We start from the raw sequence: 26,124 nt of genomic DNA, 5'->3' as shown, positions 1-26,124 counted from the left end.
GATGATCCTTAGTGTGAGGTGATTGATTGACTAACAATCAACGAGATCTATTTTCACTGTCACAAATTTTTTGCTTTGTTTTTCACCCTTAGTGATGGATAGAGAAAGTGAGCCATCAAGGTGGGTCTCAACCACTGTTGGGCGTTGCAGATGTTAAGTGGCAAAAATGAAAGTATAAAAGTATTGAATTAATGACCCCAAAATAAGATTTGGGGAATAAATCGGGAAAGGGGAGTACTGGGTCAAATAGGAACTCACATAGTGTGCTGGAGTGCAAAGTAATTCACAGATTGCTCTGCAAGTGAAAACTGAATTTGTTGTCTGGCTTCTGTAATGTCAGTAAGTTTTGCCACATAAATGGATGCATGTATTTGAGTTGATGGGTGTCACTGGTATGAGAGAGATAGCGTGATGTAAATATGCGACCATGTAAGTTGGCCGAGTGTCTTGCTGCATCAAAGAAGGATAAGTAACTTTGTAAGAACTGTAGCTGGGACAAGTTGGTGAGCACCCATAAAGAATGTATTATCAGTACATAAACAATGTGGAAAAGAGACAGGATGACTAGAGAGAAAAAGCACTTTTTCTTTATAATTATCTCGTTGCTTTTCTGTATTGTCTATGCAGCGTTAATATGTACCTTTTTAATGAATGTGTTGGTATTGAAAAAAGAACTGAAGGTTAGAATACCTGGTTCAGGAATTGTGCAGATCTATTCAGCTGCTAGTAGCAGTCAACCAAGTTCGACGGCATTTCTCTTTGCTGCTCTTATATTTGCTCTTCACATTCAGACAGACAGAATGCAACAACTGCATAAAAGATGCATTCTTTTTCTGTCAAACACTGCTGACGTGGGTTTTCTGTGCAGTGGCATGGGCTACATTGTTGGTGCTTCTGTGGCTGAGGCTCTGGGCGCATGGTACTGGGCCCTCAGGGTGAGGATCTCTCGATGTCATGGCGTTCCTTTGTGCTATGTTTTAGGGGCGAAGCTCCTTAGGGCGTGGGCTGTGCGTCTCCTGTATGTAGCCACCTCTCGTTTAGTTCTTGCAGTGTTCACTAGATGGCGGTAGCGTTCCTTGTATGTAGCCACCTCTCGTTTAGTTCTTGCAGTGTTCACTAGATGGCGGTACTTGTATTTGATGATGAAAAGATGCAAGATGTTATAAACTAGACGGCGGCACTTGTAGTTGATGATGAAAGATGCGAGATGTTATAAAATAGGAATGATGTCACATATGGCAGGTGTCATTGGTGGAAGGCAATCGTTCGATTTAGTGCAGCGATGTACGCTAGGGGGGAGCATTGTAATAAAATCGAGTGAGCAAAATGTACGGAAGATTCATGGTTTACCAGGTTTTCCTCCAGAGCTTCGCCCACTCATCATCATTCAGTTCGTGGATATGGCGGCATTTTTTTTTAAAGAGACACTAAACTAGTTTTTGACTGATCATTAGTTTTTCAAAAATCACTTTGGGTTTCAAGGGTCTTTAAAGGAGCAGTGACATCAATTTGGCGCATGTCGCGTTTTTTGCATCAACGTGTCTTTATCGATCCCCAAGCAATGACCCGGTACTAGTAATACAACACAGAGATGAATTAATGTATATAATATCAATTAGTATGACCAGTATCAAACTTTATTCAAAATGGGTGCAAAGCCCACTAGCCCGCCTACCAACGCTGCCAAGCGGTCACCTCCCATGGTCCCGCTCCATTTGGTAATGGGGCCACACGAGATGGTGATGTGAGTGTCAGGTGACATTTCATCTGCTCGGCTCGCACGTATTTAGGCATGTCTTCGTCACCTCCATTGTCATCACCACTGTCATCATCGTACACAAGGACAATGAAAACACCAAGGAATATAAAATTGTGGTGATTCACAGCCGATAGTGATACTGTAATGGAAACGAGGCAGCTGGAGACGCACGCTTAAGCCACGCTGGCTGGTAAGACATATGAATGCTGCGCACTTGTTACTTGTTCGCAATTACCATAGCTTCAAATAATCACATTCAGGCTCAGAACTCCACGTAAAATCACCCAAAGTGGAACAACGGAAATGCAGGATTCACGCGAACGGTTGCACGAAACAAGCAGAACAAAGCAAATGAAGCCATTGCCAGGCAGCCAGGCGTTGCTGCCAGATCGTACTACATGCAGACACTGCGATGGCAACACTAAAATTGTCAACATCATCGCTGCTTGCTCATCGTCACTCAGCGCATGAGGTGTGACCTAGGAGCTCACTGAACATGTCGAAATACTGTCGATGTCTCATAACCGGGAGCGTGCCATTGAGTCTTTGGACCTTTTTAGTGCACGAAATAGAATAACTTCTTCGAAACGGATGCCATTCATACTTCGCAAAAGAAACTTGTGCATACCAAGCAATTGAATGAAGACCACATCTCGGGTTGGAAATTCAGTGTCATGCTCCTTTAACTCGCAAGTCATCGAGCTTGAGACAAGTTGGTAGGGATTCATTTAAGAACTGCCAAGAATGCCGACATGTTGGGGAAATAAAGCACGTTTCATAGTGTGCTCATGTTCATTAGTTTTTATGAAAAAGAAATCATTTTGAAGTCAGTGTTCTTTGTGTCTGATTGTGCCTTTCCTTAGACATGTTTATGCTGTAAGTACTTTATGAATGGTTCATTATCAGAAGCGAAAATAAAAGCATAAGCATGTGACTTGGACATCATTTCAGGCCTCTTTTCTATATTTTGGCCTCGTCTGCACAATGAAATTTTCTGAATATTGTTAACTTTGGCTTCTTTAAAACACAAGCCTGTACTGATAAAGAAGTTCAGGGGGGTGTAGTCATTTTTCTGAAACGAAGCCTTGCATGATGGGGTGATGTTTTAAGTAATGACGGAAGAAAGATTAGCACAGAGTGGGGTGGAGAGAGGCGTTAGTTGCTAGGGGAATCTTATTATGAATGTGAATGCGAGCATGTAGTGTGTGCAAAAACTTGGTAAATCATACATGTGAATTGTGCAGGCACTAGCACAGAGGTGGGCCAAAAAAATCTGCTGAGAATTGCATTAGAACGGCTACCACAGTGACCCACTTAAATGTTACAAGGAAAGTGGTGTGTTTGTTGCAATCATTCAATCACCCAATGCGACACAAAAATTTGGTGCAAATCGACCGGTGTGCCAGTTTTGCACATTCGTACGTTCGAAGAAGATCCCCAGAAATCGGCCTGCTGTGCTGTGGTCGTCTTTAGGACCCTTACGCACAAACAAATTGTCGATCCGTCGAACGTCCTATGGGTGGCAAAAACCGTACGTTCAGACACAGTATGGATCTGTAGTTAGCCCATTCAGTAGGTACACTGGATGTACCTGGGAATATCACTTAAATTAGTGGACATTCATCGGACATGCATTGCCTTATGCTGCACATTAGATCGTTTGCTCTCGCCATACGCGATTGGTCGGGAGTCCTGTGTTTGCACTACAACAGGGACGTTTACGCGGGCATTGCACATGAACACGCAAATAAGATGGTGCCCATATTGAACACCTTGGTACAGAAGCATTAAACCTGCCAGGTACAATGCATTAATTACTGGCCTTTCTTACAGCATAGCATGCTGTAACTACGATATCAAACAAATAAGGATGGGGCAGATAGTACGGGGTGCAGCAATATATACTTATTTTAAAACTTCAAATGTCTTTCGAAAAAATATAAGCTTCCACATGAAATTTCATGAACAATGACGATCATATGATGCACTCCGGGTCCCGTCAAAGAAAGCGCACTGGTGGTCGCATTAGCAGGCGTGGTCCCAGGCCCAATGTCTTGCACAAATAGCAGTGAAGAAAAGCTGCATACAATAAAAAGTAAGTAAGCTACGTATGCGTTGAAAACATAAGACAGATTTCCAATTACAGATACAGTCGAACAGGCAATCAAACTTGAAGGGGATCGTGAATTAGTCCGATATAGGAAAAAAATCGATATAAAGAAGAGTAGGGGCCCCGAGAGCTTATCTGTAGCAGATCATCACCTACAATAGGTGCATTCAGGAATGACAACTAATTCCACACATACACCGCAACCGAATGATTTATTTGCGGGGAAAAAAAACCGCTAATCTTGGCCTGCTTCTTCGTTTTTGAAATGTTGAAGACGCTAGTCTCCATCTTATCAAGGCTGTCCAGGTGCGACAGCCCAGTTCTCTTTATGCGGCCGATACAATGACGAATGATGCTGAATGCTGCCCCTACAGTTCAGCGGCAGAATAAGTGCATGTAGCCAGCGTATCGTCCGGACGATCTTCCTCGTCACATGAGCTGTCAGCCTGGACATTGCAGTGCGCTTCCACAAAGTTGTCCACAGACACTTCGTGTGGAACTGCTGCTGGGAAGCAGGACGACAACTCGCGAAACGCGTCGTCTATGCGCTCGTCATTGTCTTCACCGGCTTCGGCAAGTTCCGCCGTGTCGAAACCTGCCTTGCGGAAGCAGTTGACCACTGTGTCCGTTTTCATGTCTCGCCAGGCATTTAAAATCTCCTCTGGCGAAAACTTTGCGGAGATTTCCAGCCACTCCTTCGTCATCCACTGCTGCATGTCCTGGCTGCTGACAGCTTTGCTTTTGCCAGAATTGGTTTTGCCAACAATGTTGTAGTGCTGCTTAAATCACTGAAGCCACCCACTGTTGTCGGCGAAGTGGTTTCACCGAGTGCAGCGGCAAACCATTTGGCCTTGGCGATCAATATCTGACCATCCACCGGAATGTTCTTCGTGCGCATTTTTAAAAACCAGGCATAAAGTTCCTCTTCTACGTTTCCTCGGGCAGAAGCATGCACATGACAGGCTTCCAACATTCACTGCTCCTCTGCCTTTACTTTTATATCTGCCTTGTTTTTCAACAAGGTACTCGGAGTGCCCCGCAGTATCCCGAAGTCGTCCGCGACAGTCGGAAATTTCTCGCCCGCCACAGCACGCTGAATGGTCTTCAAATTCGTCGCAAAGTTAAGGATCTTGCGTTTTTTGACGCTGGCCATAGTGACACGAGGAGTCGGTAGCAGCTTTGCACACCACACACGCGAAAGAAAAATGCTGCACATGCGGTAGTACGTAGGCAATGCGACAGTGGAAGCATCAAAGCACTCGCGAGGGGATGGCCACCTGCGAGGGCAGCAGCAAAAGGCGTGAGCTGTTGTTGGCTGATCAAAACTCGCAAAACAGCAACAAAAAATAAAAGAAAAGGCGAAAGAAGGTGGAAGACGACTTCTTCGTGCCTGCTCTGCAAGCCGACGGGTACGCGGAGAAAGCATAAGAGAGAAAAAGAGATACGAAAAAAAAAAAGCCATTCCGCAAGTTAGAGATTGTACAGTCCGAGCCCCCGAGTCCTTACCTTTTTTTCGAGCGTTTCGGGTTTCGGCGGAGGCGTGGTGCCGCGCAACGGTCGCTGGGTGGCTTCCAACTCGCGTGCGGAGCCGTGGAGATCGCAAAGGTGGGGTGTGGGGAGGGGGAGGTAGTGCTGAAGCGCACTTTCTAGCTCGCACGGCATTCGATATATTTGAAGGTGGGTAAAAATATTGTTTGATATGAAAGTGCGAATTTCTATACTTTTACAAAGGAATTTCACGGGGATATTCTGCGAGTTCAACATACCCGAAAATTCGGAATATGTGGGTTCGATATAACTGTGTTCGACTGTGTGATAAAATGCTGTCATGTATTTGTAAATAACAAATAATCATGACTGCACTCAGGCAAGTTGCCTATATGGTAGAAATATTGCACTCCGTTGGTGACTGACCGGCATAGTTGTAAGCATGGTTGCCTACAAGTATGTCGGCTTGTCGCTCTCACGCACACGCTCACAAATGTGAGCTGCAACCTGCAGAAAAACAACATTACCCAAAATAGATCGAATCGGTCTATAGTTACGATTCGCACCGCGGTGTGTGTCCTATAGCCACGTGTTGGACCAAGATTCAACTGCCAGCAAAGAACTGTCATACTTACCATTTTAATTTACAATTTTAAAACATTCCAGTAACGAAATGACAAAAAGTCGGGCACATAATTGGACTTACTGCAAGACGTACATTATTTGAATCGGCAACGTTTTTCTGCATCCTATATTGGCAACGAAGGTAGCAAGCAGATCCGGCCATTGAAATTAAATGAACCATCGGCGAAAACACACAATAGAACTTGTTTCACGAATCACTGATGCAAAATATGTGGAAAATAGAATGCGAATTGTTAGTTGACTACGGATAACAACTGCAGTAATCCGTACAGGAAAGCTGAACAGGCCTTCCGATTACCGCCGGCCTGCTGATTGAGCCACCGCGCATCATTGCTGGGAAGGACAAGTTTCTCGACCGCTGGATAAAAAACAGGGTTGTGCAAGTTTCAACATGCGGGACATTTCACTGCGTCACCGCTTACCCGAAGCCGCGGAGTGCCGAGCTGGTGTGCGTGCCGATGAGCGCCTGCGTTTTGCTCACGTGTCGCACTCATTATTGTATCGGTCGCAGTTGCGCGGGCTTGTTGCTGCAAGCGTCGTTATACAAGCGTCTTGGTTTGTAAAGAATATGCCACGCGCAAGTACAGCCACTATTTTTTTTAACTTGAACGCGCTAGCGTTGGCCGCTCAATCTATCACTAGCATTGGCCGTCTAGACTGAGCACAGTGGCAAAATTATATAATGACAATACGCGCATCCATGCTGTTAAAGTGTTCAGCTGGTTCAGCGAACTGGGAGCGCGGGGGTAAACACAGACACAAAGCAAAGAGGAGGCACACAGCACGAGCGCTCAACTAGCAACTGGTTTATTCTCACGTTCGAAGGACATATAGGTACACAAGGTTGCGCATGTCAACAGGAAAATAGGATCACAGTGTAAGCAGCAAGCGTGGCGCTCATTCGAAGCATTTGTCTACGAATTATCAATATAGTTAAACTCACAGTCAAGTAGTGATAATGACAGATGGCTGATACATTGATTCTCACTTGTAGAAATGTGATATGCTTCTGGAATTTCACGCGTGGTTTGAAGCGGATGCTGGAACAGTGCACTTGTTTTTTCAAACAATGGTTGACACTTGCAGGAATGGCAATGTGAAGCTAAAACGGAAAAAGGACTACCTTTTAAGGAACTCAAATGCTCCCTGAGGCGTATATTCAAACATCGCCCGGTCTGGCCGATGAACATGCGACCGCACGTTAGCGTTATGCTATACACCACTCCTATACAACACTTAACAAATTGTTTTGCATGTTTCTGCAAACATCTTCTGCTTTTTGATGCACCCTGCGCCCTCCTATGTACCATGGCACATATACGGCCCAATTTATTGGGTGCAGAGAAAACAACGCGCACGCTAAACTGGTTCCGCACACTTTTCAGTCCATGCGCCAATTTATTAATGTAAGGGATGACGGCCACGCGTTTGTTTCTTTTACTGCATTCTGCAGAAACGCACGCACGGAGGGCATGGGCCTCCGGTTCACCTCGGAGTTTCCGAGTAATCATAAGTTGCAATTTCTAGACCTTTCTCTATTCTTTGGAGGCAATCATCTTTGCTGGCAATATAACACTCGATCCGCGAAACCTCTTTTAAATTACTGGTCTGGCCATTCCAAGCTTATAAAGTGAGGAATAGTTCTGTAATGCCTTCGTTCAGTGCTCGAAAAAAGCTGTATCCTCATGGTGCACTATGGTTTCTTAGCGCAGCTAGGACAGTTATTCAGGGCTGGGTACTCACCGTATCTAATCGCATCGGTGTGTGAAAGACTTCTGCGGACGGTGAGAAACAGTGATAAACGTGCGTGCATTTCTGCAGAATGCAGTAAAGGAAACAAACACGTGGCCGTCATCCCTTACATTAATAAATTGGCGCATGGACTGAAAAGTGTGCGGAACCAGTTTGGTGTGCGCGTTATTTTCTCTGCACCCAATAAATTGGGCCGTATATGCACCATGGTACATAGGAGGGCGCAGGGTGCATCAAAAAGCAGATGATGTTTGCAGAAACATGCAAAACAATTTGTTAAGTGTTGTATAGGAGTGGTGTGTAGCATACCGCTGACGTGCGGTCGCAAGTTCATCGGCCAGACTGGGCGATGTTTGAATATACGCCTCAGGGAGCATTTGAGTTCCTTAAAAGGTAGTCCTTTTTCCGTCTTAGCTTCACATTGCCATTCCTGCAAGTGTCAACCGTTGTTTGAAAAAACAAGTGTACTGTTCTGGCATCTGCTTCAAACCACGCGTGAAATTTCCGAAGCATATCACATTTCTAGAAATAAGAATCAATGTATCAGCCATCCGTCATTATCACTACTTGACTGTGAATTTAACTATATTGATAATTCGTAGACAAGTGCTTCGAATGAACGCCACGCTTGTTGCTTACACTGTCATCCTATTTTCCTGTTGCAATGCGCAACCTTGTGTACTTATATGTCCTTCGCACGTGAGAATAAACCAGTTGCTAGTTGAGCGCTCGTGCTGTGTGCCTCCTTTTTGCTTTGTGTCTGTGTTTACCCTGCGCTCCCAGTTCGCTGAACCATCATGAATTACCATCTAGCCCACCTTTCCGTCCTATTGCAGTGTTCAGCTGTCGTCTTCTAGGCTGTTCTGAGATCCAGGCAACGGGAGACTGGGAATAAAGAATTAACGACTCTGCAGTTGGCGCTCCCGTGGTCAGGTTAAGAAAATAAGCAGCTGTACACTCTTGCTTGCAGTGTCAATTATTTTGCAAAGGTAGTTAGTTAGTAAAAAGTTAGTAAATTTATTAGTAAAATGGACAGTTACCGCTCTTTTGACATGACTTTGGGCATTTTGGCACTTTCTTGACACATTGGTGTGTAGCGACACCACGGACCCGAGCTAACGGGGGAGTTTCTACTCCCTCCCACGCCTAGCCGTGCATGGCTTTGCCGTGTCCGGGGAAAAGGGAATCCTGGGGGTTGAGCTGACGCTGGGTGATTGGACCTTTAAGGCCCCCCGGCAGAGGCAACACACCCCTTTGGCCCCGGCTTCACGTAGACGGCACCCCTGGGTTACTCACCCAGGGGAAATCGGCAGTCGCCTTTTCCTATCTCTCTCTCCCTACATCTTCGTCTTTTGTTCTCACTTTACACCTTTCCTGTATTCTCCTCACTTCATTTTACTTCCAATTTTTCCTGGCGGCAAGGGTTAACCTAGTGTAAATGTCCAACCTTGGGTAGATATATTAGGTTATAGCGGTCATGTACGGCTGGCGCCTGCGCCTCCTTCGTGTCTCGCAGCGTCCCCTTGTTGGGCTCGGTGGTGGGTGGCTGGCATGGCCGCCGAATAAGCTACCAAATTTATGGGAACACCTAGCCCTCTCACAACCAATCGCCCCTCCAAGAGGTGGCGCACCGATACAATATTTGAATTTCTCCCGAACAAAAAAGACAACTTCCCAAAATACCACATTATCCATTGTGAAAATACAGAAAAGAAAGCTAGAAACATTTCACCTTTCCTTGTATCGAAATGCCTTATAGAAACGCTGGGCGCAGGCTACAAGGCCACAAAGACCGCCAGTGGTGACCTGTTACTTGAAGTAAAAGAGAACGCACAGTACCAGAGACTACATAAACTCACAGCATTTGGGGATCAGCCTATCACAATCACACCACATCGAACCATGAACACAGTGAAGGGTGTTGTATCAGATGGAGACCTGATGGACCTCTCTGATGATGAACTTCTAACAGGCTGGAAAGAGGAAAATGTCATTCAGGTGCAGCATATCAAAATAAGAAGAGAAAATAAGGAAATCCCAACAAAGCACATTATACCAACTTTCGCATCTAGCACCCTCCCCACTGAAATAGCAACAGGATATCTTAAACTGCCAGTTAGACCATACATACCCAACGCGCGGCGCTGCTTTAAGTGTCAGAGGTTCGGGCACGGCTCCCAGAGCTGCCGAGGACAGCTTACCTGCGTGAAATGCGGCACCAAAGGTCATACCGCTGACGATGACTGTCAGCTACAAGTCCACTGCGCAAACTGTGAGGGTGACCATCCTGCATATTCCAGGTCATGCGTGGCCTGGAAAATGGAAAAAGAAATTATTAATACAAAGTTTAAATTGAACATAAGCTTCCGTGAAGTGCGGCAGCGCGTTTCCCCGCATTTTACTGGGAACACATCATATGCCGAAGTGGTGCGAGGGGGGTCAGCACCACTTCGGTTTTCGGCAATGCCTTGGACCACGCCCAGCGTGCCGAGGCAAACGCCACAAGCCCCCATGGGGGGAGCAGCCTCGGCTGCCCCACCCTCCTTGAATACAGCCCCACCGAAGGCCCCTGTGAACCTTGGAAGCAGCCAGGGCACCACACAAACTAAAGAGGTCCCCTCGACCTCCAGCCCGGTGGGGTTTAAGGCTCTGTCTGTCACGACGAAGCCTACAACGAAAACAACATTATCTGTCGTCTCTCCTGAGGCGATGGACACATCAACTGCACCGGCGCAGACTGCGCCAAAGGAGCGGCGGGGTTCCCTCGACCGCTCTAAAAAAGACAAAACGGTAATTACAGGGCCTTCTGAAGGCTCTGTAAGATAAGTCACTTCTCTCTTTAGACACCAGCCACACTCATTTCGTACACACAGCACTTCTTCACTCCCATAATGGAGACACAAATTATACAATGGAACGTCAGGGGACTACTTCGAAACCTCGACGATGTCCAAGAACTTCAACGCAAACATTCTCCAAAAGTGCAGTGTGTACAGGAAACACACTTAAAATCCAAGAATACAAATTTTTTGCGTCAATATGTTGTCTTCTGAAAGGACAAAGATGATGCTGTGGCGTCATCTGGTGGTGTAGCCATTATTGTTAATCGAGGAGTAGCATGTAGTCATCTATCACTACAAACATCCCTAGAGGCAGTGGCTGTTCGAGCAGTTCTATTGAATAAGCTCGTCACCATCTGCTCTCTATACATACCGCCGCAACACCGCCTGGAAAAATATGATTTCCAGTCTTTAATAGATGAGTTACCAGAACCTTATCTGGTTCTAGGGGAGCTGAATGCGCACAGCGGTTTATGGGGTGACTGTCGATGTGATGCACGAGGTAGTCTCATCGAACAGTTCCTCTTTTCATCAGATGCTTGTCTGTTGAATAGGAAAGAGGCAACATATTATAACCTTGCAAACAATACTTACTCCTCCATAGACCTCAGTGTCGCATCTCCTTCACTTGTACCATTACTTCAGTGGAAAGTCATAAAAAATCCATACGGAAGTGACCATTTTCCTTTAGTATTGAGTACACCAATAATATATGAATGTCAGCCACATGTTCCCAAATGGCTGGTAAACAAAGCCGACTGGGAACAATTTCAAAAGATTAGACACATAAGTTGGACCGACATATGCAGATTAGGCATAGATGAAGCTGTGCAGTACTTCACGGCTTTTCTTACTGACGCAGCAGCCAAGTGCTTTCCAAAAACATTTGGACTGCCCGGCAAACAACACGCCCCGTGGTGGAACACTGAGTGTCAGAATGCGCGAAAAAAGCAGAACAGGGCATGGAGGTTGCTGCGCAACTCGCCGACAGTGGAAAACCTTGAGAGCTTTAAGAAAATAAAATCTCGAGGCAGGAGAACGCGTCGGCAGGCCAGAAGAGAAGGCTGGCACAAGTTTTCATCAGAGATAAATTCATATACACAAGAGGCTAAAGTCTGGGACATGGTTCGTAGGGTAGCAGGAAGACAAGTACACTCACTCCCACTTGTAAACACACAGGGTGACAGCCTGGAAGATCAGGCGAACTTCCTCGGTGCGCACTACGAGCAAGTGTCTAGCTCGTCACACTATACTGAAGTTTTCCAAAGATATAAAGCAAGGATAGACAAACAGAAACTAGAATATAAGTGCACAAAACACGAGGCATACAACCAACCTTTCAACTTAGCTGAGCTACAAACATCACTAAACTCTAGCAGTAATTCTGCACCAGGCTACGACCGTGTCACGTATGAAATGTTGAAAAACCTGCCGCCTAAAACGCGAAAAACTTTACTCTCTCTATACAATGCTATTTGGCTTTCTGGCACCATCCCTGCTTTCTGGAAAGAGGCTATTGTTATCCCTATTTTGAAACAGGGCAAGGACCCTTCCTCAGTTTCAAGTTATAGGCCCATTGCACTAACAAGCTGCCTTATTAAATTTTTTGAAAAAGTGATAAACCGCCGACTTTTACATTTCCTTGAAACACACAATCTGCTTGACCAGTTCCAGTGTGGGTTTCGAGAGGGTAGATCCACCACCGACCATTTGGTGCGTATCGATGCACAGATCCGAGACGCCTTTGTCCACAAACAATACTTCCTCTCAGTGTTTCTCGATATCGAGAAGGCTTACGACACAACATAGCGTTTTGGCATATTAAGAGACTTGTCTCACCTGGGTGTGCGCGGTAGAATGCTTTCCATAATCGAGAGTTACTTGTCCAATCGGAAATTCCGTGTCCGTGTGGGCAGTATTCTCTCCCAAACATTTGTGCAAGAAACGGGAGTACCGCAAGGTGGTGTACTTAGTTGTACACTTTTTATTATTAAAATGAATTCCTTGCACTTGTCCATCCCCCGCAATGTGTTCTATTGTACATATGTCGACGATGTTCAGCTTGGCTTCAAGTCATGCAACTTAGCAATGTGTGAGCGGCAGGTTCAGCTGGGTTTAAACAAGCTCTTCAAATGGGCAGAGGAAAACGGATTCCGGCTGAACTCAGAAAAAAGCACGTGTGTCTTGTTCTCCCAAAAGAGAGGCGTGCACTCAGAACCTGACATTGAACTGAACGGTCAACGTCTGTCTGTTAATGCGGAGCATAAATTCTTAGGCTTAATCTTGGACAACAAGTTCACATTCGTACCACACATTAAGTATTTAAAAACAAAATGTTTAAAAGCCATGAGTGTTTTAAAAGTGTTGTCACGTACTACGTGGGGTAGTGATAGGCAATGCCTCATGAACCTGTATAGAAGCCTCATTCGCACCCGCTTAGATTATGGGATTGTTGTCTATCAGTCTGCTACTCAAAGTGCCTTGAAGATGCTGGACCCCGTGCACCATTTGGGCATCCGCCTTTCTACGGGTGCTTTTCGCACCAGCCCCGTAGAAAGCCTGTATGTTGAGTCAAATGAGTGGTCGCTTCATCTGCAGAGAACTTACATGTCCTTTGTTTATTTCCTTAAGGTGAAAGCAGACAAGAAGCACCCCTCATACTCTACAATTAATGATTTGTTGAGTTAACTCTGTTTCAAAACAGGCCTTCGATGAGGCAGCCCTTCTCAGTTCGCCTGAAGAGTCTAGCTGAGGAAACTGGAGTCTCACTTGAACACAGCTTAATGGCTCCTGTAGCATAACTGCCACCGTGGCAATGGCAGACTATAGACTGCGATGTGTCTTTTCTAGAAGTTACAAAACATGCGCCTATTGCCCATATCCGAACATACTTCCTGGAACTTCAACACAAATACACACGTCCTGAGTTCTTTACAGATGCCTCTAAGTCCAACTCCTCTGTGTCCTATGCTGCTGTTGGCCCTTCCTTTTCAGATGCTGGCCCTCTACATCCACGCACAAGTATCTTCACAGCAGAAGCTTATGCGATACTTGTGGCAGCTAAACACATCAAACAATCACAAATACAAAAATCAGTAATTTATACAGACTCCCTCAATGTGGTAACGGCTCTGCATAGTCTTAAAAAACCCTGTCCTCGTCTCACTCTACTCCATTTTATGCACACTCTACACACTCAACCAACATGTTGTAGTGTGCTGGGTGCCAGGGCACCGTGAGATTCAAGGCAACGTGATGGCGGATCAGCTTCCTGCATCCATCCACAAAATCAGTGCCACTACACCCATATCGATCCCGCCCCTTGATCTTAAGCCGTCTCTCAAACGAAAGCTCAGGGACTACTGGCAGAGCAAGTGGGATAGACACACACAAAACAAGCTACACGTTATCAAGCCACACCTTGGCCATTGGCCACCAGTATCAAAATCACGTCTAACAGAGGTAACACTAACAAGACTCAGGATAGGACACACATACACGACACACACACATCTTTTGTCCGGTGGCGATCCACCATTGTGTGACAAATGTGGTGAGGCATTAACAGTTCTTCACGTTTTAATCCAATGTAAGCAATTAGACACTCTAAGAAGACAACACTTTCCATTACCCTACCGACAACATATACCATTACACCCCGCAATGTTTGTTGGTAGGGAACCACTTTTCACCCATAAATCATTGCTAGCTTTTTTAAAAGATGTCGGTTTTTACCATGTAATATACCCAGTCATTGCGTAGCGTGACCTCTCAAGAGAGGTCGCTGCTGCTGTGATTACATTTAAAAGCACTTGCCTCGCAGCCCTTGGACACAAGGGTGCTGATGAGGCACTTGTGCTAGTGCCAAATATTTTTACATGTTTTTATTATCAAACCTTTGTCACCCTTTTTAGTATGCATATCACGCCACTGTCATGATCTTAATACTTATGTTTTTACCCGCATTATCACGAGGAATTTTAAGGCCCCTATACAGCTACGCAACATATCATTGTCCGCATCTCTACTCATCGAAATAGCGCTCTTTGGCCATCAATTGGCCCTTGCGTCACAAAGCGCCACACATCATCATCACTTTCTTGACACACCTTCTCAGAATCATTAAGATAGACGTTGAACGCTGGCTCTCTAAAGTGCCTAAACAATGTCTTGAAGTGCACGTTATCAACTTGTTTGGCAGATCAGGCTATGTTGGAGTTGTTAAAGAATACTAGTAAACTGTAAGCGAGCATGTTTGAGGCGCTATTCTTCTCTTTTGAAAATGTATGTTTTAGGTCTTCTCTTAGACCAAGACGTATATAATTATTTGTAGCCGTTTCGAAAAGCTTTAAGGTTTTGTTTTTTGGGATAACTCGTAGATGTCCATCTGCTGTCAACCACATGAAATTCTTTGTAGACATTCTTGAGATGTTCCAGACTGATAACAAAATGAATGCAAATAACAATGGAAATGCAACGACTCTAGGTCATTCCTTAGATAACCGGATCGGGACGTGGACATTCGGCTGTAATTCGAATGTCCACCGGATTTTTGTGGCCCATTGGGTCAGGATTTATTTCTAGTTTCAAAGACAATAAATGGAGCTTGGTGGGTAGAGACAAAAAAGCCATGCCCCGCGGTAGTGGTCTAGTGGCTAAGGTACTCGGCTGCTGACCCACAGGTCGTGGGATCGAATCCCGACTGCGGCGGTTGCATTTCCAATGTAGGCGGAAATGTTCTAGGCCCGTGTGCTCATATTTGGGTGCATTTTAAAGAACTCCAGGTGGTCGAAATTTCCGGAGTCTTGCACTACGGCGTCTCTCATAATCATATGATGGTTTTGGGACGTTTAACCCCACATATCAATCAATCAATCAAAAAAGCCATAGAGAAGGCTATAGGGTCTGTACTCCCGAGCTTGGCAAATGTGGCATACAAAGTGCCGAAAGGCAAAGTGCTAGACTTCAATGCTGGAAAGGCAACGATGGACTCATCAACACATTTACAGTAGAAGCTCTCTAAGTGCTATCATCAGTAATCATCAGATTGCGCATAAGCATTTTTTGTAATTGCATCACGTTGTTAGTGATGGCAGCACCAGACGATATTAACTATTGTTTAGTGAGCAGTGCTTTGTATGTTACACGTTACTTGTTGTACCAGATGTATGCTATACTTGTTGCAGCAAGTGTGATTGTCGCCTATTGTACCAATAACTTGTTGCAGTGACTGTTTATTTGTTGCACTGACTTGTCACACAGACTGTATACACTATTTTCCATACGCATTTGCAGTTTTGTGTACGTATCAAATAAACAAATAGTGCTATGGTGAACTCCATGCACGAAAACGCTTGGACCGACACAGTCAACGTTTCGTGACCATGTAATTTTGTATTACGACACAGAAAATTGGCAAAACAATCCCTCATCAGCCCAAGATGACAGTGCTCATGAACCGAAAAGGAAATTGTGTATACTGTGGCAACTTGTTGAGGCTACTCTACTGCCTAGCATTCTTTCTGCATCAACTTTATGGTCTAATTATGTGTTGCACCATTGTGTGTTGCAGTGGCCTACATTTTCCTGTAACGACTGTTTTTGTTATAGATTTGCACTCTTTTCACCCACTCTTACATACTTTTACCTGAAAACCTAGTCAGAAAATGCTTGAGCATTGTTGAAAGAAATGGCCTTTGAGCTATTTACCCTTCTGGGTACTTACATGCGATATTTCCCTCCATGCTTGTATTAGGTGACCCCGGTGCTTGGTGCGCTGGCAGTGCTGCTAATACTGTTCGTATTGCGGGAGCCCCTGAGGGGTGCCAGCGATGGAGCCACCAACATGGGTCCTTCGACGCTCAAGGACGACCTGCGTTCCCTAGCTACCAAGTGAGCTTTCCTATGTTTCTACTTATACCGGGGGGTGGAAACTCCTTATGCCTCCCCTGTATGTGCTCTCGTGTGCTGATATGCAGCGGCAGCACCGCTTTTACCACTGGTAGCTGCCGGGCATTCAACTAGAAATAAAACACAAACAGAACATTTCTTTCATGACGTCGCTGGTAACGTCACCAAACAGAAGGAAAGGATGAAAAATTAAGAAGAGGAGGGTTGCCGCACAAGCTCTCCTTTCCCACTTCGCATGCAAGCGGAATCCACTTGTGCCTTCTTTCAGGCCCGCTGGCCACTTGGGAGATGTGGCCATTCGTAACATTTTGTTAACAATTTCTTTTATTTTGTTCGTGTGTTCTGAAGTGGCGAAAGTTAAGCTAACTGATTCTTCAGTAAGATGAAACTCAATCGACACAAATAAAATAATTCTTTTATTGCACGTTTTGTATTAAAGAACTGGAGACCTTCACGTAATGTGAAAGTGTCAATGTATAAAAGCAAATTTAATTTACTACTAACATATGGACGTAATGAGCAAAAATTTAACCCAGAATATCTGAACCAATGCAAAAATGATCAGCAATCGGGAGTAGGAAATGTTTATCATGGTGGTGCACATTGTTTTCTTACAAAACTTGAGCGCCAAACGAGACTGAAGTTCAAAGGCACAAAGAGGCTTGAAATGATCAGAAATTTTTCAAAGAAGAACATCGCAGGAAACAGTGTTTCGGCAAGTTGACTTGTCCTTGTCAGGGCAACAGGGTTGCTTTGACGAAGAAAAGTTCACTTGTCAAAACATTGGCTTTGGCTCCAGCGACATTTCCTGTATGTAACAATTTCTAGAAGCATTTAGCCCATATCATGGATCTGAGTGACAGTATTAGAAGTGAAGACTTGCTAAGTTTCAAACCGTAGCTACATATAGTTCATGAGCAGGAAAGAGCCTGTAATTACTTGGCATCATTTGAACTACACACCAAAAATAAGAGAAGCAAAAACTATTCAGCCAAGCCAAGATGAATTCAAGCCTTTCAATAAACTCATTTTGCCAACAGCAGCTTGGCTGCTGTCTTGACCTATTAGTCGAGCGACACGGAACTTCTGTCAATCAAGTCAAGCTTGCAGGGAACTGAGTTTACTCATGTACCTATGCAAAATCACTACCTGCTCCAATAATTGGTCCAAGTTCTTGTGCTCACCCGTTGCTTTTAGGAAATGCTGAAAAACCTTCGCGAAACTAGAAATTCCCGGGTTAGCGCACCGCAAAGCTGTGGAAAGCATGTCTTGCCTCATTAAGCCATTTTCGACGAATGCGTGCTTCACTTTTTCGGCGCAGCTCACTGCAGCTTCCGTTCTCTGCCCTCCACCACTTGCTGTCTTTATCTTTCCCGTAGTTGACATGCCAACCAAGCGAGATAACGGAGTGTGATCCAACTTGTAATATCCCAGAGCGAGTGGCGAGGAGTGGAGACAAGCGCTATGAACGCAAGTCAATAAATTTTCGCGCTTCACCTGATTCACCTGATTTAAAATTCACAAAGTGGGAAACAAATAATATATAAACAAAAGAAAAAATTATTTACAGTTTTACCGAATTTCTTTATTTGTAAAAACTTATGAAAGCTAAGAAATGCGAACATCTACGTTAACCTCACTTCCTTCAACTGGATCTTAGCGTGCCTGGCAACCGCTGTGAGCGTGCTTGTTTTTTGAAACCAAAACTAGCGCTGAGTTTTGGGGCTTGCTTATACTTGTTACCAGATGATATATGCCACATTTTCTGAGTAGTCGTTGCATACAAGTTGATGAAAGAAGGAAAAAAAAAAGAAGACTAATGATTTTGCACACACAGGGAAAATACCAAGAGCAGATATGTGTGCTACATGAAAGATAACATGTGTTGCCTTTAGTAGGAAAACCAAGTAATGAGTTGGTTAATGGATTAAGTCTGTAGGCTGTTTTACCTCAGAAGACCGTCTTATTTGGTGACTATGTTGCATGATTGCAGCGCTAGCTACCCAGAAAGAAGGAGTATCTGCTACCACCCCTTGAGGATTCCAAACTGATACATGTGCACTGGATCGGCACCACAGAATGGCCATAGTGTCTGCTGTGAATTGGACACCTTCCGGCACATGGTGTTGGTGTTTTCACACCGTAAGACACTCACTCAAGCTGAAGCTTTAAAGCAACAAGAACAAGCACATATCATATGAGCAAGTTGTCAAAAAAATGAAGGGGAGGCTATGTTAAGGACATCGGGCATGAAAGGTCAGCCAAGTCTGGTGGACCAGGAACGTGCTGCAGCGTTAGTCAGCTACTTTTTGGACTCAGACAGGTGCACATCTATAATCAAAAAACAGCACTTTCTTCGTGTTTCATGCAGTAAGCGTTTATGCTTTTGTTTCTTCTGTCAACCTGGGAACTTGGAACTTGCACTGGAAACTTGTGTTACAATGCTGTAAGACCGTGATTTTTGCCTCCATGTTGTGGTGGCTGTAGAATCTGTGTGCTGCATGCCACACTTGGCATGTCGTATTATGTGCTTTCGTTTGCATCCCGGTTATAATTGCAGCCGCTCCTACATCTGGTCCACGCTTGGCTTCACGTGTGTCACTTTTGCTGCGGGTGCCCTGTCCTGGTGGGCCTCCAGTTACATGTTGCATGCTCTCGAGCTGTACGATCCCAAAGGCAAGGTTGACGAAGGAAGGTATGCTGCACATTTTTGTACAAACCATTTCGCATGCACTACATGGTTAACAACCCTTTTGGAGTGTGCGCTTGTGTGGTCTTCAAGTATAAGAAAGGCAATTAGTTCAATGCAACATTGATTACCAAGCGGACATCTGAAAAAACAGCCACATTATTATACGTAGAACTATTCTCTCTATTAAGCGGTTTATAAACCTTTATTAACAAGTCTGAGTGTCCTCCTTTTTTCCCAACAGTTGATTTTCTAGTGCATGATGGGGTGAGAGTGATACCACGTTAAAGGTTTTTAGTGAATTTGCACTGAGCTTGTTCATATCATATATATTGTCACCAATCTTGTCTCACTCAAGGAAACCTTCCGCAGAACTGCTCGTCAAGCTAGGACAAAAAGAAAAACTGCTCCAACCCAACCTCTTCGTCCTCTTCCACACGAAAACCACGCGAATTCATGCGGCATTAAAAAGCGGCTCAATCCCAACCTCTTCGTCCTCTTCCACACGAAAACCACGCGAATTCATGCGGCATTAGTCCCCCCTTTTAAAAAGCATCGACTCGATGCTTCTAAATAAAAAGAAGAAGAAAAAAAAAAAAAACCCATAATTAGAACACGCGTTGACGCAGAGAATGACAAAGTGAGTGCCAGGGAAAACAAAGAGGGCGCACAAGCACTTGGACCATGCGCGAACACAACAGCACCAGTGGAAGAGTCAAGAAAAAAAAAAAACACCACATGAGATCACTGTCACGTTTGCGAAGTAACTCGCAAGCACAGAGACTATTGTGTGTAGTACGGCTTGAGTCGTACGACATGCACAGTTTCGGGCCGATGTTGTCGACGTGACGACACTGTGCCGTCCGGAAGTACTTCGTATGTAAGGTCACTCACACGTCGGATAACCTTGTATGGTCCGAAATAACGGCTCAGAAGCTTTTCAGACAAGCCTGGTCGTCGGACAGGAGTCCACACCCACACTCGTTCACCCGGGTGGTATGCGACGTTTCGACGGCGAAGGTTGTAACGTCGTGCATCTGCGTCTTGTTGGTGACCGATGTTCACGCGAGCCAGTTGACGAGCCTCTTCGGCGTACTGCGTGTATTGCTCGGCTTCTGGAGAAAGAGCATCGCTATTATCGTACGGCAGCATAGCGTCAAGCATCGTTTGTACGTTGCGTCCATAAACAAGGTGGAAAGGTGAAAATCGGGTTGTTTCCTGCATTGCCGTATTGTATGCGAACGTGACGTATGGGAGGATATCGTCCCAGGTTTTGTGCTGCACGTCCACGTACATTGACAGCATGTCCGCTATGGTCTTGTTGAGCCTTTCCGTCAGTCCATTACTTTGTGGGTGGTAAGCCGTTGTTTTTCGGTGACTCGTGCAGCTCAGTCTGAAAATGTCCTCTAGCATTTGTGCCGTAAATGATGTTCCTCTATCCGTAATCACACATGACGGCGCGCCGTGCCGGAGGACGATGTGCTGCACGAAGAACTTCGCCACTTCAGACGCCGTGCCGCGGGGTAATGCCTTTGTCTCAGCATACCGGGTCAAGTAATCGGTTGCCACTATAATCCATTTGTTACCAGTGGCCGACAAAGGGAAGGGTCCTAGAAGGTCCATTCCCACGAGGTCGAAAGGTGTCCGTGGTGGTGTAATAGGGTGGAGAAGGCCCGCAGGTTTCACGGGTGGCGTCTTGCGACGCTGGCACTCGCGGCAGCCTTGCACGTAGCGGTGTACACTGGTCGAAAGTCGTGGCCAATAGTACTGCTGGCGCACTCTGGCGAGAGTCCGCGAGTAGCCCAAGTGTCCCGACGTGGGCTCGTCATGGCACGCGAGGAGGATGTCATCCCGCATGTCGGCTGGTACAACGAGGAGGAAGGCTTTGTTGCTACCTCGAGCATTTTTCTTGTAAAGAATGCCCCTCCTTAGACAAAAGGATGACAATTCGCGAGCGATGCGCCGAGGAGTGTGAGAATTTCGGCCTTCTAAGGAATCAATAATAGAGCGCAATTCCTGATCGGCTCTCTGTCTAGACATAAAGTCAGAATCACTGAGGGCTCCGAGAAAACCATCAGCATATTCCGAGTCCATATCAGGATGTCCCACGGGTGCTCGAGAAAGTGCGTCGGCATCTTCGTGCTTGCGCCCAGACCTATACACAATCATGATGTCAAACTCTTGCAAGCGCAAACTCCACCGAGCGAGACGACCAGACGGGTCACGGAGATTGGCCAGCCAACACAGCGAATGGTGATCGGTCACCACCTTGAAGGGACGGCCGTAGAGGTAAGGTCGAAACTTTGCCGTTGCCCACACGACTGCGAGGCATTCCTTCTCTGAAGTGGAGTAGTTGGCCTCGGCTCGAGAGAGAGTACGACTGGCGTAAGCTATGACATGTTCTACGCCGTTGTGCCGTTGTACAAGGACAGCGCCAAGTCCGACGTTGCTTGCATCCGTGTGAACTTCGGTATCAGCGTCCTCATCAAAATGCGCAAGAACAGGTGCCTCTTGCATTCGCTGCCGTAACTCTGTGAAAGCTGCTTCTTGCTCTGTAGTCCAGGCAAACGGTACATCATCTCGGGTGAGTCGCGTGAGCGGTTCGGCTATCGTCGAGAAGTTGGTAATGAATCGGCGATAATAAGCACACAAGCCGAGAAAACGCCGTACCGCTTTTTTGTCTGACGGCACAGGAAAGGTGGCGACTGCTGCAGTTTTTTCTGGGTCAGGCCGCACTCCATCCGCACTCACAACATGTCCCAGAAATTTCAGCTCATCGTAGCCGAAATGGCACTTCTGGGGTTTTAGCGTGAGTTCGGCCGAACGAATAGCTTCCAGAACCATTCTTAGACGCTTCAGATGTTCTTCGAAACTCTCGGCAAAGATGACCACATCATCAAGGTATACAAGGCAGCTTTGCCACTTCAAGCCAGCGAGGACGGTATCCATCATTCGCTGGAATGTTGCGGGAGCCGAACAGAGGCCGAAAGGAAGAACTCTGAATTCATAAAGCCCATCGGGAGTTACAAACGCTGTCTTCTCTCTGTCTCGCTCATCGACCTCTATCTGCCAATAGCCGCTCTTCAAATCTATCGATGAAAAATACTTCGCGTGTCGTAGCCTGTCGAGAGAATCATCAACCCGTGGAAGCGGGTAGACGTCTTTTTTGGTGACGCTATTGAGTTTCCTGTAGTCAACACAGAATCGCAGCGTTCCGTCTTTCTTCTTTACTAGAACGACTGGCGAGGACCACGGGCTGCTCGACGGTTGTATCACCCCGTCGTCAAGCATCTCCTTTACCTGCGTCTGTATAGTCTCGCGTTCTTTAGCCGAAACACGGTAAGGTTGCTGGCGGATTGGGCGAACATCATCGTCGGTAATAATTCGGTGCTTTATGAGGGGTGTTTGACCGACTCTAGATGAAGAGGCGAAGCAAGATTTAAATTCCTTCAGCAGGGTATGCAGTGCGGCCTTCTTCTCGTCCGAAAGCTTCGAACTGACGTCGATGTGGTCCAGAAACTTATCTCCATCAACCATTTCCTCGGATGCGAAGCACTCGGTGACATCCGCTACACGGTCTCCGAAGGCCACGGTGGTGCCGCGGAAAAGATGTCGGTGCTCGAAGTTAAAATTTGTGACGAGTATCTGCGACCGTCCGTCACGCACACGCAGAATGCTTCGCACTGCACACACACCTTGAAGCAGTAAAAGGGATACGTTGCTCTCGGCGACCACGTCACCGTCTTGGAGGTCTTCACAGGTGACTTCTACGAAAGCAGTCGCTCGGGGAGGCAACGTCACGCTTTCGTCGGCAACACGCAGCGCAGGTCTACGACAGCTATCAGCGCCTCGATCGGTTGCAAGTTGCGTCGAGAAAGTCACCATTCGCTCGCGGAGATTTATGATCGCGCCATTCTCTCGAAGGAAGTCCATTCCAAGGATGAGCTGACGAGAACAGTCGCGTAGTACGAGGCAGGTTACCACAAACGTTGACTCGCGTATTTCCACTCTTGCGGTACAGCGACCCAATGGAGTAATAACGTGGCCTCCAGCAGTGCGAATACGCGTCCCATTCCAAGGTGTCATCACTTTCTTAAGACTGGTTGCCAATTTTCCGCTCATAATAGAATAATCTGCACCTGTGTCCACCAATGCGCTGACCTGAAGACCGTCTATCAGCACGGGAATGTCGAGTGAGACTCGGCCACTGGGTTCAGACGCACAATCCGGCATTTCTCTCGCACTGCACTCAGACGTCAATTCAATGTCTGCAGCGTTTTGTGGAAGCGTCGATAGGAGGTCTTCCGCACTTTTAGTCCCAGCGACCTCGCCCCCGAAGGTCGCTGCCTTCAGTTTTCCCGACGAGGGCTTGGGGAACGTCCCCGTGCCATCGTACTGAGACGTGGTCCAATAGCTGCGGGTCGTCGTGGAGATGGAGACCGCGATTGACGCCGTGGGAAAGGCAGACGTTGCTGCGCGAGGTAGTCCTCAATTTCTCTTGGCCTCTGACCAACTAGGGGACGAGGCGAATGAATAGAGAAACCGCGCAGTCCAAGTTGTCGGTATGGACATTCCCGGTAGATGTGACCGGCTTCACCGCAATGGAAGCAGAGGGGTCTTCTATCCGACGTACGCCAAATATCGGACTTCCGCGGAGGGGCACGGCGACCGTCGATGTCCAAACCAGCATGCGCAGATTGAATTGAAACTGGCGGCATCGTCTGGATTGGGACTGCAGGGCTTGAGACCGGCATGGAAGTGCGCAGAGCTTCGGCATATGTGCGGTTCCCAACATCAGTGGACGCAGGAGGTGGTTCTAGATTTGTAACCGTTGGTTGAGGGCGACGGCTGTGAAGCACCTGCTGGACCTCGTCCCGAATAATATTGGTGATGCTGCTTACCTCCGGCTGTCTCGCCCCGTGTAGTTTCGCGATTTCCTCGCGGACGACGGAGCGGACGATTTCGCGAATCCACTCAATGCTGTTGCTCCCGAAGCTGGCGGAAAATTCAGTAGGTGATGCAGAATTCACTTGCCGGTTGAGTAGGGCTGACCGCTGATGAAGTACCCTCTCCATCGTAGTGGCTTCGGTCAGGAATTCTGCTACACTCTTCGGAGGACTCCGCACTAGACCAGCAAAAAGCTGCTCCTTCACGCCTCGCATCAGATAGCGTAGCTTTTTTTCTTCTGGCATTGCCGGATCCGCTCGCCTGAAAAGCTGCGTCATGTCCTCCACGTACATGGTGACGGTCTCATTAGGCATCTGGATGCGTGAATGCAATGCACGTTCAGCACGATCGCGGCGGTCGGGGCTCCGGTAGGTCTCCAAGAGGCGATGCTGGAACTCGCGCCAGGATGTCAAGACATCACTTCTGTTCATGAACCACGTTCGGGCGCCGTCTTTCAAACACGCGTAGACGTTGCGGAGTTTGGCGGCTTCGTCCCAGTAGTTGATCGCTGCGACGTGTTCGAACTCGCTCAGCCAGTCGTCCACATCCTCAAACAGCTCTCCGTGAAAGGGACTAGGCATCAGCGGGTTCTGGACAGTGCAATAAATTGGTGCCGACGACGTAGGAGTTTCCATGACGCCTTGAGGCGAAGTCATAGTCGCTCTATGGATAAGCTGTGCCGGTGTCTCTGGTGGTAGGCCTCGTTGGCGGCGGCTTGTTCTGTGAACTGGCGTGTCCACGGGCACAGGGCTTGTGTTCCGGCTCCTGGATGGGCTCTTGTGCATGGGGTGCGTCGTCAGTTGTCGTACCCAGCAGCTCCACCAATCTTGTCACCAATCTTGTCTCACTCAAGGAAACCTTCCGCAGAACTGCTCGTCAAGCTAGGACAAAAAGAAAAACTGCTCCAACCCAACCTCTTCGTCCTCTTCCACACGAAAACCACGCGAATTCATGCGGCATTAAAAAGCGGCTCAATCCCAACCTCTTCGTCCTCTTCCACACGAAAACCACGCGAATTCATGCGGCAATATATTGGTTGTGCCAGTCTTTCGAACGAACGGTTTGGCACTTCCGTTCCTGTTTCTTTTTTCTCACTTGTGGTGTGTTTGAACAAAATGATGCCCATAGCTTGGGGACTCTTTAGTACGGAGCACCACAACGTTGGTATGCATGCCTCAGGTTAGCTAGTACTGGACAGCCTTTTGTATGAACTGTGGTGGCTTTCTGTTATGTTATCGCTCTTTTTTTTGGGATATATTAGCGTCAGACACTTTGGCTGATGCACATGAGCACCTGTATTGCCTCCTGTTGTAGTCCATTGTTGAGTAAATGGAGGGTAATGCAGTGAGCAGCGGGATGTGAATAAACACATCATTTTTCAAATACCATAGAAGTACTCAGGATATTTATCACATGAGAGTACTTTTGTTTCCTTTTTGCTTTACTGAAAATTACCACTTATATTATGCTAAAGTTGGATTCTTGCAACACACACTGTATTGTCATTTGCTGGTTTCTTTATTTCTTTATTGAATCTCAAGTGTCCTAGTTGATCATTGTCTGGAAAGGCAGGGGGTACTTTGGGTGGTACCCATAATAATGCATTTTGTAGTTATAGAATGCAATTTTTAGTTATAATGATGCAACTGTATTTATGAAAAAAAAAAAAGAGTGGTTCGCCATCAGAGCTGTATAGCCTGGCAGACGATATTGGCTTTGATAGTGTGTCGAAAAACAGAGCGCTGAAAGGGTTACGAATGGAGGTGCTAGAGACAAATGCCATTTCAGAGGCTTCAATGCAAAATGTTACGAGTTGGTCCGATGCAGGTGTTACTTGCTCCTTCTAGGAAAGTGTAAAAAAATGTGCGATAGTGGCAAATTGTTTTTCTACTGCAAGATGATTATATGTGCAAGACCTGATGAATTTTTCAGTGTTTTCCTAGTGTTGCAGCTGTGATTACAAAGAAGAAACCTTGCAAGGTTT

At 46.4% G+C, this 26,124-nt stretch overlaps 1 protein-coding gene across 2 annotated transcripts in view; it reads left to right on the top strand.

Moving 5' to 3' along the window:
- Window positions 1–26,124, top strand: part of LOC142804020 (protein spinster homolog 3-like) — a 119,162-nt gene that overhangs the window by 49,891 nt on the left and 43,147 nt on the right. For both annotated transcript variants that reach the window (XM_075890497.1, XM_075890496.1), the window contains exons 4-6: window positions 869–935; window positions 16,350–16,486; window positions 19,065–19,199. In XM_075890497.1, the coding sequence (XP_075746612.1) occupies window positions 869–935; window positions 16,350–16,486; window positions 19,065–19,199 (339 nt within the window). The remainder of the gene's footprint in view (window positions 1–868; window positions 936–16,349; window positions 16,487–19,064; window positions 19,200–26,124) is intronic.

The sequence above is a fragment of the Rhipicephalus microplus genome, chromosome 3 (assembly GCF_043290135.1).
Source record: "Rhipicephalus microplus isolate Deutch F79 chromosome 3, USDA_Rmic, whole genome shotgun sequence".
Classification (NCBI taxonomy): domain Eukaryota; kingdom Metazoa; phylum Arthropoda; class Arachnida; order Ixodida; family Ixodidae; genus Rhipicephalus; species Rhipicephalus microplus.
Note: the sequence above shows the minus strand (reverse complement) of the source record. Positions and strands in the feature narration are given on the sequence as shown.